General features: G+C 47.8%; 1 protein-coding gene across 1 annotated transcript in view; it reads right to left on the bottom strand.

Annotated features, from left to right (window-relative positions):
• HEG1 (heart development protein with EGF like domains 1) overlaps positions 1–19,522 on the bottom strand; it is a 44,807-nt gene that overhangs the window by 12,483 nt on the left and 12,802 nt on the right. Inside the window, exons 2-16 of the mRNA XM_035536741.1 lie at positions 18,182–18,376; positions 17,318–17,611; positions 16,042–16,362; positions 15,360–15,638; positions 14,708–15,037; positions 13,480–13,800; positions 12,524–12,841; positions 11,759–12,064; positions 10,902–11,228; positions 8,462–9,826; positions 5,942–6,061; positions 4,509–4,603; positions 3,721–3,779; positions 3,074–3,234; positions 1,524–1,658 (exon numbers count right to left, since the gene is read on the bottom strand). Of these exons, the coding sequence (XP_035392634.1) occupies positions 1,524–1,658; positions 3,074–3,234; positions 3,721–3,779; positions 4,509–4,603; positions 5,942–6,061; positions 8,462–9,826; positions 10,902–11,228; positions 11,759–12,064; positions 12,524–12,841; positions 13,480–13,800; positions 14,708–15,037; positions 15,360–15,638; positions 16,042–16,362; positions 17,318–17,611; positions 18,182–18,376 (4,626 nt within the window). The remainder of the gene's footprint in view (positions 1–1,523; positions 1,659–3,073; positions 3,235–3,720; positions 3,780–4,508; positions 4,604–5,941; positions 6,062–8,461; positions 9,827–10,901; positions 11,229–11,758; positions 12,065–12,523; positions 12,842–13,479; positions 13,801–14,707; positions 15,038–15,359; positions 15,639–16,041; positions 16,363–17,317; positions 17,612–18,181; positions 18,377–19,522) is intronic.

Below are 19,522 nucleotides of genomic sequence, written 5' to 3'. Positions count from 1 at the left end.
ATAGCATGGCTTTTGAAAAAGACTTTAAAATCCTGATGGCCTGGCTTACCCAGATGGGGATAGTGATGCCAACAGTCCGGTACATCGCTGGAGCATCACACCGTGCGCTTGGCAGCAACCCCTCACCACCATCCCCAGGCTCACCTGGCCTCAACCCCTCACCATCCCTGTCCCTCAGGCACTCCCAAGCTGGTCAGTAAGATGTTTCCTAGTGCCAGCAGAGAGCTGAAGGTGGGAAATTGAAACCTCACAGTGTAGGGGTTGGTCTTTCTTATTCTGCACAGCAAATAAGACAAGTGGGTAGGAACTGATCACATCTCCCTCTCTACGAGACGTCACATCACATAGCACTCCATAACCATCACATTCAAGTGCCTTGCAGCCTTTTAGGTATTTATCTTTACACCACTACTTGGCACAGGTCATGTCCAAAACAAATGGATGGTTCCCCCCATAGGTGGTGGGGAAAGAATCGGGCAAAATCCTCCCAGGAGTCACCTCAGCTCCCCACTCACTGGATGAGCCCCTCTCTGCCTGTCGAGGTGGAGGCAGTCAGTATTTCCTAATAAAAATCCTCCCCAAAATACAAGTTGGTGGGAGGGAGGGAAGTAAAAAGGAGAAAGGTTTTGCCTGGAGCCACAGCGCAGAGGAGAGGCAGGACCACAACCCAGCAGCCAGGGATGCCCATCTCAGAGGGGCCCAGCCCAGAGCCTGCAGCACATGCATTATTTCCAGACACATTTCTCTCACTGATCGGATTTGGAACTGACAAAGCATCTCCTACTTCAACAGCAACCCTGCTGACACTGCCAGAAACAACATATAACCATTATTGAAATTATTATTGATATATCATCAGAAAACTGAATTTCTTAAGAAGACCTACCAAAACTGCTACAAGTAGGGAGTGGACGCCCTGATCCCACAAAAGTCACTCTGACTGCTGGCACAAGGACAAAGACCTTGTTTAAGATGTAGCAAAAGAAATTTCATGATATGAGGAGTAGCTAAAAAATAATATAACCCTGAAGCTTAAAATTTCTGTTAGGAACCCCGTTGAAAAATAAATTCATAATCATTTTCAGATACTTGCTTATTTAAAAAATAGTGATGATGTATTGATATAAGCTTGTGAGTTTAAAGCAATTATCTCAAGTTCGCCGAGAGTTCAGACAAAATCAAAACAGGCAGAGCTGCACTACATCTCTGCTCTGTGCCACTGAACTGGAGCCCAAAGCAATCGGGCCCCCTTCTCCCTCTTCTCCATCGTTGTGACTCACAGCATGCTCCAGAAAGAGATAATATTATTCCTAGAGAGAGACTGTATCTCCAGTGTCTGCTGAAAAGTCCCCTAACTAACAAAAAGAAACTTGAGCTGCTAATATTTATTCATAATATCATGCTTTTTGCACACACAGTGATGCACAGGGCACACACACACGCACAACTTTTTTAACTGGGGAAAAAAAAAAAAGTTAAGCAGAATTCAGGCCAAAACAAGAATGCTGCATAAAGGGCAATACCTCTGCAGGAATGGTCCATCTTGTTGTATTTGAAGTACCCGCTTTTGCACTGGCAGAGTGCAACCCCATCGAAGTCAGTGCACTCAGAAGTCTCCTTGTCGCATTCGGGGTCCTTCTGCTTGCACAAGCTGCCAACTGTTGGGAGGACACAGCCAACAACAGCACGTTTCTCTCTGAACACACCACCATGCACATTTGCTTTCCCCAGGCATTGCATTCAGCTGATACACGACTTTCACCTCTTTTTTTTTTTTTTTAAACAAAATTTGTTCCACTATGAGACAGTCGACATTACAACACGTCACAATTTCTTGCATATCTACTGTCATTTGTACAGGAAAAGAGAGTGGGTGAATAATAAATATTTCAGCTTGGAGGCAGAAGGGGAAATTAAAAAGAAAAATTTGTTTTGGCTCAAGCTGAAACACATCCTCCCCCCGAGACAGTTCAACAAATCATTTTTTAGGTTTATATCTAGCAAAACATTTTGCTCAGCCCAAAAGAGATTCTTCCATTTCAGTATCAAGCCCTGTATTCTTTTCACTTTTAAATCACGGAATCTGTCCTTTCATTTATCTTACTTTGAAGTGATGTTTTACTCTAAAAAGTCAGATTTGTTGAAATGAGCATTCAGCAAAACTGGGGGTAAACAACGGAAATTGTGTCACCAATCTACCTGTTTTACTGGGAGGTAGAATGGAACCAACAAATGAAAACATTTTCATGAGAAGCAGGAGCTCGTATGGAGTATGTGCCACTCACCTGAAGCTCCCCTTTTGCAAACCCCTTCCTGCTGGGAGCACCATCGTATTGTTTGATCTCACATCTTTTCTTTAAGTACTTACACAAGAATAGAATTTGTTTCTTAGTAGTTTTGCTTATTTTAAGTGAGGAAGTAGACTTTACCGGAAGCATTGTAACTGAGGTAACCACTGAGTATAATTTGAGCTGGTTCACTAAAGCCATTTAAATTGATTCAGTCCACAACAGTAGAGTGTGGCTTTAAAATACAGCATGTTAAAATGAAATCCCACATTGGATTTCTCGTCTCCACGTTTACTTTGCCAGAACGACTGGCCAAGGCTTCCCACCTCACCCAAAGTAGCTGCTGCCACCGACCATCCTCACTCCTGGCATCCCACCAGGATCACTCACGGCTACATCACCCCTCTCATTGCCTCAGGAAGGAAGGATCAGGAGGTGCAGGGCATGGGGGCAGCAGCACCACTGGGGCCAAGCCTGGAAAAGGTTCTGCCCAGCACTGGTGGGCTTCTCCTTCTGCACATTCAGCAGGTGGAGGACTTGGTACAGAAATGATTCTTGGCCCAAAAACTCCAAATGGTGAACAACTTTTATACCCCTCTGTTTCTCCAACTCACAGCCACGTGAGCAGTTTAAAACATCTACTTCAGATGATTCCCACTGAAATGAGACTAAAACTTTCAGAGGGGTTTTGCTAAATGCCAAAATCTTCCTCCCCCTTTTATAAAAGGAGCCAACCAAAACGTGTTCCCCCACCCTCCCATCACAGTCCCTCCAATGCTGTTTACCTCTGTGGAGTGGTTTCAAGCTGGAGATGAAGTGGCAGGGATCGGGGGGAGATTTGCAAGCCCGAATGTAGCTTTGCACGCTGCCGACAATGTCATAGAAAGTCACGTTGGATGCTAAAGAGAACGTGGATTGCACTGAAACATGCACAAAATTTGCCTCCCTAACAGAAAACAAAACAAAACAGCCCTGAGTACCACGGGTCAGTCTGATTCCATTGTTAGTACATTAACAACCTGCTAATTATTAATGCAAGCAATGTTTAACACAGACAATACCGCGTACAGACAGAGAAAGATGTGCATCATAGCAGACCTCTGTCTCACTTTAAAGGCAGGACAAACTTGCACACAGAGAGGCAGATTTGGGGCTGGATGGGGTGCTGGATGTTCACTGTGAAAACAGCCACAAACCCACCCTGGGCAGCACAAACTTTTTTCAGGCTGTTGCTCGGCAAGCTGTCCCCAGCAGCGGTACCAGGAGAGATGGCCAGGGTGCAAAGGCATTTCCCATGCCCTGCACTATTGCTGGGCTTGATTTCATTAAGTACAGCACCGCTGGGTCTGACTCAAAATGAGGACCTCAAGCTGATCACCCCGAATACTCAGGCAACCGTTGCTGTTTGTCGCTCTTCCTCATGGCCCCTTACCTGGTGGCTTTGACTGTGGAGTGGTGATACCCAGGCAAGCCTGACAGCGAGGCATCCAGCTGAAAGGAAGGAGAGAGCAGCTGTGAGGAGAGAGCAGCATGGCTCCGAGCAGGCCCCTCGGTCCAGGACAGCCCCCAGACACAGGCATTTGCTTTCCCTTTGCAGCAGAAGCAGTGCTGGCAGCACCCAGGTAGTTCATCCCAGCGCCCCGCTGCTTTTGCTACATCTCCAAACCACCTGCTCCTAAAAGAGCTGGGATGAACTGCAGCCAGGAATGGCTGGATGAACTCTTGCATGCAATAATCTGCCTAAATAATGCACAGAGATGTACATATATCCCCATCCCAGGGGTCTTTTTGCAACGGGTGAAGGCACAGCATATGGGGAACCCACCATCACCCCCAGAGCTTGCTCTGAACTGACTGTGATTGCAAAAGCATAGCTGGGAAATACTGCTGAGAGCACCGTATGTTCGGCTGGGCTCTGCTGCTGCCCTTCGTCCCATGGGATTTGGCTATGAGTGAGCTGCCACCAGCTGCAGTCCAAGCCACCACAGCCGGCAGGCACACGGGAGATTTACAGTGAGTGTTGTGAGCCCCAGAGTCACCATTCCAACGTCTGACCTCAGAGAAGCATTAACACCCTTTAGAAACCTGGGAAGTTTTAGAAGCTCCCACCACACCAGGATGGTTCAGCGATTAAAAGGGCTAAGCCCAGACCAGAGAGCCTTGTGGCTGCCTGTCCCAACCGTACGAGGAGCGCTGCCACCACCCAGCAGGGGCACTCACCATTGCCAGGATTTCACCCTCCACTTGCTTGGGATCTGAGTACTTCCCGTGGGTAATGTTAGGTTTCAGGGGGACCTGGCCGATGAATATTCTTACTAAAACGGAGATTAAGGTTAGTTGGAACACATTCATCCTTTCTATAAACCAAAGCTGTTTAAGCAACACAGGCTCATTTAAAAGGACCTCTGAACACAGAGAGAGAGGGGGAAATTTTGTGGCAAGGTGGTTTCAAGTGCCAAAGCTAATTTATAATAACTCAGGTTAGATGCATCAAATCTTTTATCCCTCCCTCCAGTGGAAGGAAAGCAAACCGACAAGTCAAATTGAAACACTGTAGAAAGGACATTTTCTCTTTTTAAATTGTTGGACAGAATGAGCAATGACGTTTGAAAGGAGGCCCAAAAGATGCATTTTTCCATGCTTAGATTCAGACTTGATTCATGGCAACAGAATGCAATAATCCAAGTTGTTCAGCCTCGGAGAGATAATATCCCTAAATCTTGTATTAAGTGCCATGAGATACTCAGTGGAAATGAGAACTCAGAGCTCAAGTTTTATGTTCCACCAGAAAAACAACTACAGTTGCAGATAACATTATAAAGCTTCCAATTCTTTCCCATTTTTTCCCATCCACAGAGTCTATCTTCACCACAAATTTTGTATCAGACAGCTCTAATGTAACAACTCCTGGTAAAAATGAGACTAGAATCACCTTCATGGTATCTGCATAATCTGCCCATATACCGGTCCAGGGCACAACCAAAACAACTCTCTAAATTAGAAGCTGACACATTCCTACATGAAGAAAGGTTTCAAAACACCCTTCAGGGACACCTCAGTCATGCCGCTTAGCAAAATGTCCATGCCTTTAAACCTCGCTGATTAAGGGTCAGAAGAAACTCCAGCAAAACAAATTCCCCTTTGCAACAGAACACTGCAAGTCCTTGGGATTCAAGACCTTTATTAGAAAGGAGGGAGCCAGAACCTGAGCTCAAATAATAACTGTGCTGCACAGAAAACGTGAAAGGTAAGAAACAAAACCTTGATCTTACAAAGGCTTTCACGGCTCCTAATTTTATGCACGTGGCTGAGCCCACTGAAGTCAGGTTGCACAACAGCCCTGCTCACTGCTCTGCTTTGGGGTTGTAAAACACATTAGAAACAGAAGTGGCACATCTGTCCTTACTAACAAGCCTGAACTCACTGCTCTGCTGGTGTGTTTTTAGGGCAGGCTGAGAAACTCTTACCTATCACTGTCTGGTCACGCGTTGGACACTGCACTTGTGTAAACGCTAAAGGCTCTTGTAAAAGTGGTAGTTGGGGGGTACCTTGAACTCTGAATTTGTCTGAGCCTAGGTTAGTTTATCTTAGAAGATTACAGGTAATTATTTCCATCTTTTTCTCCCTTGTTTTTTCACTTTCATTTTTCTTACCCAAATTGCACTTTCCCTTTTCCAGCTCATATCCAAGAGGGCACTGACAGACATAGGAGCCATGGGTGTTGTTGCAGGTGGCCAATGCAGGACAAGGGTTGGAAAGACATTTATCCACATCTGCGAAAGCAGGGAAAAAAAAAAAAAAAAAAAGATCAGCCTATAGTTACAGAATCACAAAAATCAACAACTGTTACGCTAAAAAAGATCAACTTGGCTTCTCTCCTGTGACCCCCTGAGCATTATCAGATGGTTCATTGCATCATTTGCACTTACTGTTTATCCTGTTTTTAATTATTCTGCTGGAGCTGAAAGAATAAATGCAAAACACTTTTCTCTTGAATATTCATCCAAAAGCCCTTGGGAACCAGCGTTGATCCATGTTAATATTAACGCCCAGCAGCACTGCTCCTCTGCAGGGCTCAGAACGCTTTTCAAAGACAACCAACGCTACAGTTCTGGACGAGGACATCGAACAAGGGACCAGCAGGCAGAGCTAGACACGTGGGAAAGGGCTCCTTCCCAAAGTCCTGGTAAGCCACTGCCTGCTGGGTGTGCAAGGGTCTGGGGAGCAGACGCCATCTGGAAACACGGTGCTTCAGGGAATTAATGGTGGCAGCCTCAGAAACTTTTAAGCAAGACAGCTCAGACTGCAAATTCTGAAGATACCCAATATTTCCCTTTGAAAAAAAACAAAAATTTAGAAAATGTCTGGTCAAAATGGCTCCTCTCACTGTGCATACTGCCTGCAGGAGCACAAGCACGCGTCACAGGCGTGCAAGGGCAGAGTGGGGGCAGGACATGTCAGTGACACGGCACTACGAGACGAGCAGGACGGCTCACGTGCCACCGGTACGTATCTGCTTTGCAGTTCCTGCTGAGCGCTCTAACAGAGGCAGGAAGGTTGGGCTTTGTGGTTAAAGCACAAAGCACAGGGGCCACAAGCTCACATGCACTATCTGTGACACCCCTGCGATGCCCGTGACACCACGCAGCCCCCGCAGCCCAGACAGTCCCGAGCTGACCCCTGCCTCGGGGCAACGACTGGGGATAATCCCCGTGCCTTGGGCAGTCTGGCAGGGCCACCTCAGCATCATCGAGAGGGCGACTTGGTGTCTCTGACCTGAGCAGTCAGAAACAAGTGGGTGTATTTTAAAACCTCTGCTGTTGCTTCCCCGTACTTCAGCACGCACTTTGCGTGGTGGGGCTGACAGCAGTTCCTTCTCTCGCAGCAGCAGATGCCCATGTACAAAGCATCCCACGAGGCAGCAGGAGGATATTTTTCATTCTGGCAAATGGCAAAACTCAGTATTTAGAGGGAAGAGTAACTTGGAAAGCATATGAATCACTCTGTAGAATGGATCCATTACGTTAGTTTTTGATTTAAAAAAATCCCCTACAGTTTTTTTTTTTTTTTGGTATGAATCCATACCTATAATTAAAACCAATCAGCCCAAGAAATAACCTTTAAATGCTTAATTACTTGTAGAATATACACTACTGCCAGTATTGCACTGAGATTAATGCAATTAGTACACACAATACCCTACACTGGCATTAGGGTCAGCCTCCTGAACTTTAAATGCAGAATCGATTTCCGTTCATATAAAACAGCTAAATATATTTACTTGAGAAGATAAGGAGCCTGGCAGCAGTGATAAATGAAAACCTTTGTTCCTCCACAGGGCTCTTCTCCACTAGACTCCTCGCAACGTGCTGCAGTTTGCCACTGCCACCTCCTGTACGCTCCCTCATCCCAAGAGCCCCCACTCCTGCTCAGGCAGCATCCCTTTGGCCATGCGAGGAGAGATGTCTGCTCGTGCCAAACCTGGGTTCTTCGGGGTGAACACTGTGCCCGAGCACAACCCTTCCCACCTCTAATATCACTATGGATTCACAGAACGCTCCTGGACCACAAGGTAATAAAAAAGCAAATCTGAAATGGTTGAATAAGATGTTTCTCGGCTTCTCTTTGACAATCTCGGTTGCCACAACGTGCTCAGCAAGACCATGGTATGTAACATGCTGGGAGAAGTGACAGGCCCCTGAGGGGTTGGTTATTTAGTGGGATGGGGAGAGACCGGCCATAGGTCACGATAACAGAAAAACTTCCAACAAAAATACTGAGTGCTGGCCAACTGAGTGCCTTTTCACCCGAATAAGAGAGAGATTGGTCTATTCTTCAATTCTTCATGACAAATATACAGTGCATCCTAAGCTTACCTGGAAAGCCAATCAGCTTTATTTTTCTGAAATTCCCAAATTTCAGCTTAACATTTCCATCGGAAACATTCACCAAGATGTTCATCTTTCTTTTTTTTTTTTTTTTTTTTTCCCAGCAGCTCAGCATGATTGCTAAACCCTTATCTTAAAAATACCAGAATGGAGACAGAATTCTTATTCCCAAATGCTGCTGAAAACGGACTTGTCATACACACATAAGTAACCCTTCAAAGACCCTTCAAGTGGGACCCAGCTACTGCTGGCCCCACCACTGATGAGGACCATTAGACACATTACCTGTTGCTGGAGATGTCCTCACGCCAGCTGTGCTACTTGGTGGAGGGATGGTGGTGCGTTTGGTAGCAGCCAAAGTAGTTCTTATGCTCACAGTGGTCTTAATGGTTGGAGGGACTTCAGGAGGACTTGTAGCAGGCACATTTTCCTTGGTGACTTTACTAGGTATTGCAGTGGTGAGATCCGTAGCTTCTGTCCTTTCCCCAGGGGTATAAACGTGTTTAGTGGCAGCAGGTGTTTGAGCTCTGTGGGTTTTCATGGTGCTAGCATCAGTCGGGGTTGGCCAGCGGCTGGCTGATGTTGTCAGCACAAGGGGTTTCACCGTGGTCAATGCTACTGCAGGGACGATGGCGCTGTGGCTTGTTGCACTTGGTGAGGTGCTGAGGGGAGCATCTGTCAGCACTGCCCGCGGGGCTTCACTGGCTGTGGTGAGCAGCGGCGGTGCCTTCCCAGCGGTGCCCCCCTGGGAGGTGGCGGCTCTCGGTGAGGTGCTCTCTGTTACCACCGTGGGAGCAGGCGTGGATGCGATGCGGCCACCGAGCTGCTCCGTGGGCGCCGTGGGAAGCGGGGGAGACGTAGTGGAGGTGAAGGTGGTGGTGTTTGGGGGCTGGCGAGTACCACCATGCTTGCTGGTCTCTCGGGGTGAGCTGCCAGCCACGGCGGCCGTGGAGGGCACACGCCTGACCACAGTCGTAGCTATGGGGGTGCTTATTCGACCGCTGTCGTCGGACTGTGAGATGGATGATGCTGATGAAAACAGAGGCAGTAACGATGGTAATGAATAAGATGAGGAAAGCAGTGAGGAAGTGGACAAAGAGGATGACAAAGCCTGCAGAGGAGCTGAAGATGCCATCACAGAGGACGAGAGCATCTCGGGTGGCTCTGATGTTGCCAACAGGTAAGTTGTTGGTGGTGTTGATGTGAGCGAGTGATGCAGCGGTGACGCTGAGGAAGAGGGTGGAAATGCTGATGAAGATAGAGATGATCTGCCAGTGGGCAACACCTCGGAGTCAGCATCGAAGAGAGTCGTATTTTGTGTGTTGCCTACAGAAGCAGAAGTCAATGGCTGGGACGAGTGCACCAACAACGGCTCCGTAGATGGTTCAACAAAACTGCCATTGCTGGATGCATTGCTCCTCCTGTCCTGTGCCATGGAAGATTTTGATGAGTCAGAAGGGTTGGAAATTTCTGAAAAAAAGGTGGAACTTTCAGAGGAGTCAGCAGAGGTGCTGCTATTTGAGATAGACAGGAGGGTCCTTTCTCCTCCTCTGGTGTACGTGGTTGAAATGTATGTGCCATCCGTATGAGAAACTGAGGTCCTTTTCTCAGCATCGAGGCTACTGACTGGCTGATGGCTACTTGAAAAGCCTGGAGTAAAGGACAAAATACACCAGAATGACACAATAAAATTAAAGTATTTTGATATCATATTAAAACTATGTGATAAATACATGAAATGTTCTTGTCTATAAATAGGCCCACACTCATCTAAAAGTTTAAAACACAATCCAAGTGTGGCTATTGAATTAGGAGTCTTCTGCACTCCTTAGCTCATTCTAAAACGATGAACTTTAACAGACACAAAACTCCCATGAAAAGTGCAGGTTTCTAAAAAAATCTCTTCTTCCAGTATTGCTTTTTTAATGTGATCCGAGCACTTATCGTTCTGTGATATTTTGTGGCAAGCTAAGCAGGAAAACCCATCTGCTCTTTCTATCTCTCATTATTTATAAAACTCATATAAAACCCTCTCCCTCTTATCCTTCTTTCCAAACTAAAATATATCCATCTTCTTAAGTCGGTTTGTTTTTAGACACTTTTTAGACACAGTGAATTCCATGCCTCTATAGGATGAAATTATTACATTACGTTAATTTGCAGCTTATCATGAACTCATTGACTGAAAAGTTTGCAGTCAGGAAATCCTAAATGAGTAGCAAAACAGTACGCAAAAATTCAGATTATTTAGCATTAAAGGAGCAGTCAATCTTATAATATGAATTTCAGGATGTACATATAATTTCAGCAATCACTAAAAATTAAAGAATAGGATATTAAAATTTCAAAATTTGGTGTAACTCTATTACCGACTCTTTAATTTATACTGACCTACAGCATGAAACACTTCTGAAAGCATTACCCACAACAAACCAGTTAGGATGCAAAAAAAATACCACGACCATCAAAACAGGAGAGTTTTCCTGCTACTGCTCAGGCTCAGGGCTTCACTTCTGGAATGAGTACCCTGCCAGGAGGGACCTGGCTCTGAGGCCTCTGTTTGTGTCAGCATTTGGAGACATGAGAACATCTCCCAGATGTTGCAATGCCACGGGTGGCATTGCACGTACCAATGAATGAGCGCTTTGAACACAACATAGATAAATGCAAGACAATGGGAACCCTCTTACCCTCAAAAAACACACATGTGGACACACTAACTTACTTGTGAGATCATTTTGGAAAGACGAATCAGTGGCTATCTCAGAAGAATGTGTGAAGAGAGTCTCTGTTGCGAAGCCCGCGCTGCCAACTGAGGCATTGACTGTCCCACTCTGGTCTGCTGATGCCGGCCAAATCGGCTCTGAAAAGCTGGCGGTCTCTGTGTAGGAAGCGGAGCTCTCTGTGCTATGGGCCAGATCACCGCTTGTCACCTGCGTCCCCTCTCCACCACCAGCTAACGTGGCTGAACGGTACGAGGGATCGGTGTAGGGGCTGGAAATCTCTTCCTCCATATTCAAGCTGCTGGGGGAATGATGGCTGCTTCCCACAGCTGAAATAGGATTGAAAATCGGGTGTTTGATTTTACCACCACAGATCAGACAGCACTCTTGAGCTCTATAGCAATTCTAGTTTGAAATGCAGATTAATAAAATTGCACATATAAATACAGATTAAACACAGATTAGGTAGTCCTCACATATCTATTACCTTAAATACGGATTTAACATACAAAGCGTACTCCAAGGGAAGAGGAGTGTTTAAATATACAGGCACAATCAGTACCCTTAGAGTCACAGTGGAATATTTAGGCTACTTATAATTGTCACCCCAACCCAGGCAGGTATTAGATGTCTCCTGTAGCAAGAAGATACAGGACACATTCCTGAGACTGCTTCTGTTAAACGCCAACAGCTGCAGACACATAATACCAATGAGCTGAAGCTTGTAAATAACATCCACAACACCCACAACAGCTCTGAATGGTGTTGGTAGAAACATCAGCCCATGGAAGAGCTGGGGGGAGAGGGAAGGGGGCTTTGTCCTAATTCAGCCACGACTGTGAAGTTCAGAAAGACTCACTGGAAGGTTCACTGGAGGCTGAGAAGTAGGTGGAGACTCTGGATGAAAGGGTGACCTTGGGCTCTGTGTACCCTGCATAGTCAGAGGAGACGTGTCCCCCTCCAGACCATGCTGGGAAGGATGGGAGGGGGCCAGAGTGGGGCTCTCCGACCGTGCCTGGGTGGGATGTGGGGCTTTCCACTTCTGTCCTCCATGTGCCACGGTTAGCTTCATCCTGAGATGTCCCCTCCCCATGGGTGGAGAGCACGGTCAAGACATACGTAGTCTCAGTAGGAACATCAGAAAGCCACCGCCCTCTCTCTGGAACTGCAAAGCAAAGATAGACATAGATACATATATTTATTATATTATTATCCCTGGCCAGGGAGTGCAGGATGTGCTGGCTCTGGGAAAAAGGCAGAATTTTAAATGTAGGGAGAAAAATAAATAATAAAAATAATAATAATAATAATAAAAAGATGTTTGAAAACGTCATGCTGGAATATTAAGAGCTGTGCAGTAGGAACCCAGCTGAGTTCATGCTTGAGTTCAAACACTTGCTCTATGTACATGTGGCCCTGAGAAGCTGCCAGGCTGTCTGCATCCTGGCAAGAGAAGTGTCGCCTCAATGCAGAGGTGAGTAACTCACCAGCCCTGCAATGCTCAAGCTTCCTTCATCAAAAACTGGGGTTATTAATATGGAAAATCTAGCTTAAAACCAGAAAGCAAGGGTAGGAACTTGGATGAGGGGCCCTTCGTGGCAAATCAGGAACCCACACAACCCACCTGAAGCACTTGGTGAGGATGAAGGCACCAAAACACCAGGAGGAAACACGGGCAGTGGCTTTGTTGGAAGCTCAATGAGGTCAGCATTGCTCTGTGAAATCTCTCTCTGCCTCCTGGGCTCTGTCACTGAAGAAAGCAGAAGGACAACGTCCAGGGAGCTGGTGCTGGCTTGAGCAGGAGCAGAGCTGCCTGTGCTGGTGTCCACCATGGGCTCCACAGTCCTCTCCCCACCACTGGTGGCTGTCACCAAGCTGGGCATGCTGGTCAGAAGAGTATCAGGCAGGCTTCGTCCCCTGGCTGATGTTATAGCTCCTTCGGCTGGAGAACAACAAAGCAAAATGGGTTTATACGTATTAAAGTATAAGCAGATAGGCACACCCTCTTCCCTCACCGCCCTCAGGAAGATACAAGGTGGGAGAAGATGCCAATTGCAAAGACAAGCCTTTCCAACCTGAGGGTCAGGGAGAAGGCTGCTCACAGGACGACACCCTGAAGAGGGCACCAAAAACAAGAGGTGGGAGCACTGGTGTGCTCACCGACCTTCCACACTGCTCCAGTCTGTCCTGTGCGCCCCATGATGCCCGTGGCAAAGTGAGATGGGGCTACAGCACCCTGTAACTCCCTGGTACCTGAAACAAAGCACGGCTGTGCTGTATGGGATCCATAAATATTGCCTTCGTTTGCCTGGGTGGAGTCAGGGCTGACCGGCCTTGCCTCCCACACAGCCAGCAGGCCTGCCGTGAAATGGTGCTACCTCAGAAACCACAATAAAGCAAGCCGGGAGCCAGGCAGCTCGTTGCAATAAGGCTGGGCTTTTCTGGTGACTATATGCAAAAATTAGCTAACATACACTGAAACATTCCTCCATAACACCTGATAGCGTTGTCCAGCACCTCGTAACATCCCCTCACTCCTCCACACAGCGGGTATTTGAGGCCTACGGGGTCAGAGCTCACCTGTGGCAGTGCTGCCTAAGGCAGATGATGACAAGTGGGTGAACAGCGGGGCTGTGGAGGATACGATGGCACCCGTGCCACCACCAGCTTCTGCTCCCACAGATGGGCCAGGGGACCGGGTCCGGTCTGGAGAGGTGATGGTTTCTGTACCAGAGGTGGAAATCTCTGCTGCATGGGCCAGTCTGGTACTGGCTGGCAGAGACCGTAACGTCCTCCCGGCACCTCTGGTGGCTGTCGTGGACATGGAGGAGCTGATGGCGTCAAAATCAGTTCTCCTCTCCGTTGTCAGGATGCTGAATGACACAAGGCTACTTCCAGTAGCTACGATACGATCAAGAAAAAAATTACGTATGTAAAACTTTAAATAAACAGATGAGCTTTCTTCCAGTAGCACCCAGAGGCAGTGAGTACATGCACAGGTAGAAGAATATGAGAAGACATAAATCCAGGGAAAACAGGAAATTTCCAAAGATGTGACTCCTTCCCATAGAAATCTGTCTCATAAAAAAATGTGTTTTGATGCCAGGAAAAGTGCTGTTATGTAAAAACTGCTGAACGACTATGCCTTGCACTTGATTTCACCATTAAGTGCCTGAGGGCACTCCTTGCTGCTAGAACAAACACATATCCTAACAACCCAGAAAAGGCAGGAATTTAGTTCAGACCAGGCACAACGCTGAGCAGTGTGTGAAGGTCATGGCTGAAGAAGTGGGCTCAGATTCCTTTAGCACCACAGCAGGGTCAAGGAGCAAAGAATGGCCTGAAGGACCTCAGAGACCACATCCAAAGCTGCCCTAAATCCGTTGAGCTGGTTCCATTTCTGAGAAGCAGCATGGTCCATTGGGTGCAACGCAGGACCTGAAGCCTAGTCCCTGGCACTGCAGGGACATGATTGAATCCCCACGTGCTTAGTTCCCTTGCTTATGAAATTGCAATAACAACTGGAAATGGTAAAAAAAAAAAAAAAATTACCATGATTTGAAAGTAACTTATTTTTCTTGGCCTAAGGAAACTTTTCATGGGTGCCTTTTAGGTAAAAACACTAAACCAAATTTTTTCCTCGAGAAAGAGCTGAATTCCTTCAGACCCAGAAATCATGCTACATCCTTCTTAACGGTATATTCAACATAGTTGTAATGTTTTGTGATACACAGGTAGTGCAGGATAAAATAACTACCCTCCTTTTACTCCCCATAAAAATGGGACTTCACCTCTAACTCGAGCTCACCTGTAGGACCTTCTGCAGGAGAGTGAGAGTGTGGCAGCAAAGGCTCTTCCACAGGCTGGCTGAAACCTGTGGTCTCTCTGGCCCCACGCGCTCCATAGGTCACTCTTACAGGAGAAGATGGTGAGGATCCGATGGTGCCCGAGGTCCTGGACACGCCACTGCTGGAAGCAGAGACTTCTGTCGCCCATCGGCTGCTGTTTGTGACAGACCTTGGTGGCCTCCCTCCGCTCCCGGTGGTGGCGGCTGAAACGTAAGCACTGGTGGTAGAGGAAGCTGAGGTTTCTTTCTCTGCTGTCGATGTGTCAGTTGGTTGACGGCTGCTTCTGATGCCTAAGATAGGATAAAAACAGATTTGACTTATGCATACAGAGTTGCACATATGATGAGTGGTCTTTTTTTCATATGTATTTATAAACAATGGCTGCTTTTCTCAGTATGGGAACTTCAATAGCAACTAGGGCACCGCTACTTTGCGGTTTTTCAAAACTGAAAACAACTTCCACCCTTCCCCTAGTTCCAGTGCAGCTAGTAATAAAAATACGCATACATCCAACAGTGATTGATGGTGATACCTATGGGAAAAAAATGAAGATCAGGGATGCAAAACCCACTCCAGCCACAAAGCAGGCATCTTTCAGACTAACCACATTACCTGTAAAAACATGTTCAGAGGCAGACAGCAAGCTGGTGAGCTCCTGGGGATGCTCAGTGAGGTCTGTGTCTCCCTGCAAGCCATCAGTTTGGTGTGCCTTGGCCACCGAGGAGGACAAGGTCTGTCCCAAACTGCTGGAGGGGTCAGGGCTGGTGGCAGAGCTCGAGGGGGACCCCAGTGTTCCCACAGCCACACTGGGGAGTGCGGGGGACACGTCTGAGCGCAGCATTGCCTCTCCTGTGGCTGGTATGCTCTTGGGTCCATGACTGCTGTGAAAAGCTGAAAAAGCAGAGAGGAAATAGAAAACCTCATAAACTAAAACAGCTGGGTAGGTTTCGTCCCGGTATCGCTAGGTACAGACAATGTATGTGTGAATATTCAATACAGAAATATTTACTACTGGGAAATCATTAGGACAAGGAAAAAAACGGTTTCTACATAGGAACTCCTGAAGTAATTGCTTGCAAAATTAACTGAAAGTTTTCAACAAAAAAATCTATCCTCCTCTTCCAACAAGAATAATATTTATCCATACTTTCACTTCTGTGAAATGTTTTTAAACGTACAGAATGTGCCAAGTACAATATTATTCCTCCTTTCTTTAAAATAGAAAGGATGTATTTTTTTTATAAAGACTCTTTAAATAATGTTCTGAGTTATACAGCTAGCTATCAAAACTCACACGTGGCAGCGCTGCCCGAGGCAGATGATGAGTGGGCGAGCAGCAGGGCTGTGGAGGATACGATGGCACCCGTGCCACCACCAGCTTCTGCTCCCACCGATGGGCCAGGGGACCGGGTCCGGTCTGGAGAGGTGATGGTTTCCATACCAGAGGTGGAAATCTCTGCTGCATGGGCCAGTCTGGTGCTGGCTGGCAGAGACCGTAACGTCCTCCCGACACCTCTGGTGGCTGTCGTGGACATGGAGGAGTTGGTGGCATGAAACCCCCAAATTCTCTTCTCTGATGCTGAGCTGTTGGACGGCTGGTAGCTGCTTCCAGCAGCTACGGCACAATAAAAGAGTTGGATTTATATGTATGAAATTATAAACAGATGGATCCATTTTCTTCCCAGATGCTTACACTGCATGTATGGATATTAAGCAAAGGAAGTTTTCAATCTGGACAAAATGCTCTTTTGGAAAGGCATGAATCCCCTCCATTCAGGAAGACCCGAGTTACTGCATGTGCAAGAACCGTGGCTTGCCGCCACGAAAGCACCGCGCTGAAGCCCCCATGGAAAAGTCTACGAATGGTGGAGTAACCAGCTTGCCTGCTCCAGGCTTCCCAAAGCCAGGCGAGATGTGGAAGGCCCAGGGAAAGTCAACCAAGGAGGCTGCAGAGGTTGGGGCTGATCTCTGTTCCCCACAGAACCCCTGTGGGGAACCCGTTATCGGGTCTGAAGCACAGGGCCCTGCTGCGGCGTGGTTTGAGTGGGAAGCTGGGCTTTGCTCTGCAGCCAGCAGTGGGCCAGTGGGGAGATTGTGCTGCTACGGGCCCCCACCCTGATGAAAAGGCACTGATAAGGTCCCAAGGTTCTACCTGCCTTTTTTTTGGGGGGGGTGGGGGGGTGGGTAATGGAAAATGTTGGGGTTTTTTGACCAAATGCTTTTTCCTGGTCTCTGCCAGGAATTTCAGCTAACCATCAGAACAATAACAAGCACTGAAATAAATAAATAAATCAGCATTTCTGTGGAAAGTTCAGATTTTCCATAAAATAGCCCATAACTGTCCTTAGAAGGCAGTAGGAACCATACACACCCCTACTCCTGTAGCAAGAAAATGCTTGTGATCATGGGCATAGCTTGTGCATCTGAAAGCTTCTCAGGCACGTAACCAGCACCACACCACGGGGGAGAGGAAAGGTAGCGCCTGGGCAAGGAGCATGGTGGGAGAAGGTCCCTGGCTTCCAGAGATATTTTAGAGATACAACACAGAACCGTGGGCCAGCAGAGCTCACCTCTGGAAGTGTTTTCAGAGGCAGGCAATGCTGTAAGCGTAGGGCTTGCAGAGCTCCCCGTGGCGTCCCCGGAGTGCAGCGTGGCACTGCTCACACCAGTCTGGGTGCTGGGAGCATGGTGGGAGGACGAGGGCTGCCCCGGGGAGTCAGGCACGGGGGTGCTGGGGAGCACCCTATGAGACCGTGAAGCTGGGGACAAGGACCAGGCTGGCCCCGCTGTTGGCATCGTCTCTGTGTCTGCAGGGTCTCCAGGAGAAGCCAGCGTCCTCTTGCCTCTCACCTGGCTTCCAGTGGCTACAAAGAGCAAGAAAGAAGAGAAATGAATATTCCTGCTGACCTGGTTAACGTGTCTCGGATGGGGTTGCAGCAGCATCACCCACAGCGGTACCCAGCACTACGACATGCACTAAGTAGGGTCACAGCAGCATTGCCCACATTTCCTCTAATTCTCATAGCGCATGCAACTAGGGGGACTGCTGGGAACAGAGGGCTTCTGTCATCAAAAAAGGGATTTCTGCCATCAAAAAAGGGATGTCAGGATTTCAAAATTTGTCTGTATTTGTCTGCATGGCAAGAGAAACCCAGACTTTTTTAAAACCACTACAAATGTGCGAGGCGTGGAGTGCTCCCACCAGGACAAACAGTGGCTGGCAGCCGGGGCAGCTGCCTGGGATGTGACAGCTCCTGTTCAAGTCCTCAAAGGGGGAAAAATGAGGAACAAAAAAATTTAAGACAACCTCTACATTCCTATCCCAGTGAGACACTTATTTCACCCAGAGGTGTTAAGAAAAAAGTGGAAATGGGGACAGGGCAATCAGCACAGCCCTGTCCTGCTGGTGTGGGAACCTGAGCTTCAGCACTCACCGGGAGGGGGGCTGCTCGCTGTGCCCCCCGCTCCTGGCAGGGGGAAAGCCCCAGTGCTGGTGGGGGAACCGAAATGGTCTGCCCCTGGCGCCCTGCTGCTGGCCAGCATCGTCACAAGCTCCACGTCACCCACGAGAGAGCTGGAAGTCCTCATTGCCGTGTCCGAAATTCTCCTCACCTGATGGCTGTCAACGACTGAAAGGAATAACGAGGAAAAATTAAAATCCCATCAGTGCTGGATGTGCAGGCTCAGCTTACTGCAGTAACAGCGAGGCCAAACTCTGAGCTCATTTGCACTAGAGAAAAAGTTGCATAATCAAAACACAGCCATGAAATTTATTTTTGGATTCACACCAGTGTGAATTAGACCAGTCAGCGGTGCCAAACATCGAAACCCATCTCTAGGTGCAGAAGCAGTGCCACTCAACACCCTCATGCTTTTTGTGTGTGATAGGAGGAATAAATCTTTAAAGAAAAGAAAAAAAAAGAAAAAGAAATAATCTTAAGCAAATAACCACTGGAGATTCACGTGGTGTGGCCAGCCGGAGCTGGTGCCAGGCACCACGTGCCCATCATAGGACAAAGGGGAGAAACTTATGGAGAGGATGACACCGGCCATCCAGGCACTGCCGCACCCTAAGGTGAGAGGCATTTTGGCATAACAGTGCCAGTGTCTATCAGAACTTAACGAAGAAGATAGGGAAGAGGTTTGATCTTCAGGTCTGTTTTCTGTGAGCTAAGGTGGCCAGAGCCCCCGTTCCATCCCAAAAGATTTGGGCTGTTGCTCCTGCGAAAAGGCCGCTCCAAACTCACACTTCTGTCCTCACCCAGAAGTGTTTCCTCAATTCAACAGAAAACGAACAAACAAGTTTGCAGAATAAATGCTTGTTCCCAGGCCAGCACCACCCTTTAGCTCAGCTTGCTCTGCCCTCAAAGCGCTTGCTGCCCGCCGTGCCCATGCGCTATCAGCAGCAAGCTCCCCCCTCCTTGCACAAGGGCCTGCGGTATCTTGGGGATGCAGAACTGCCTTCTCCCAGGGAAGGCAACAGGCATTACATGCTCTACAGGATTTCCAAAAGCCGCAAGCACCTCCGGAACACAAACACATCTCCCCACCAGGCTCCGGACAAGGGCTGAGGACGTGGCTCAGCAGCCAGCAGCAGTTTGGGGAGTGCTCTCCTCCCTCCATCTGCTATAGCTTCGTTGGGAACTCACAAGAAGAACGGAGACACATTTTGGTAGCTCACCCTGCAGGTCGTGGTGGGATGCTTGCAAGTCAGTACCTGGCCTGTAACTGTAGCCCACGAGTCCACCCGCTGCCAAAAACTCTGGGTGTGTTGG

The sequence above is a fragment of the Cygnus atratus genome, chromosome 6 (genome assembly GCF_013377495.2).
Source record: "Cygnus atratus isolate AKBS03 ecotype Queensland, Australia chromosome 6, CAtr_DNAZoo_HiC_assembly, whole genome shotgun sequence".
Taxonomy (NCBI): Eukaryota; Metazoa; Chordata; class Aves; order Anseriformes; family Anatidae; genus Cygnus; species Cygnus atratus.
Note: the sequence above shows the minus strand (reverse complement) of the source record. Positions and strands in the feature narration are given on the sequence as shown.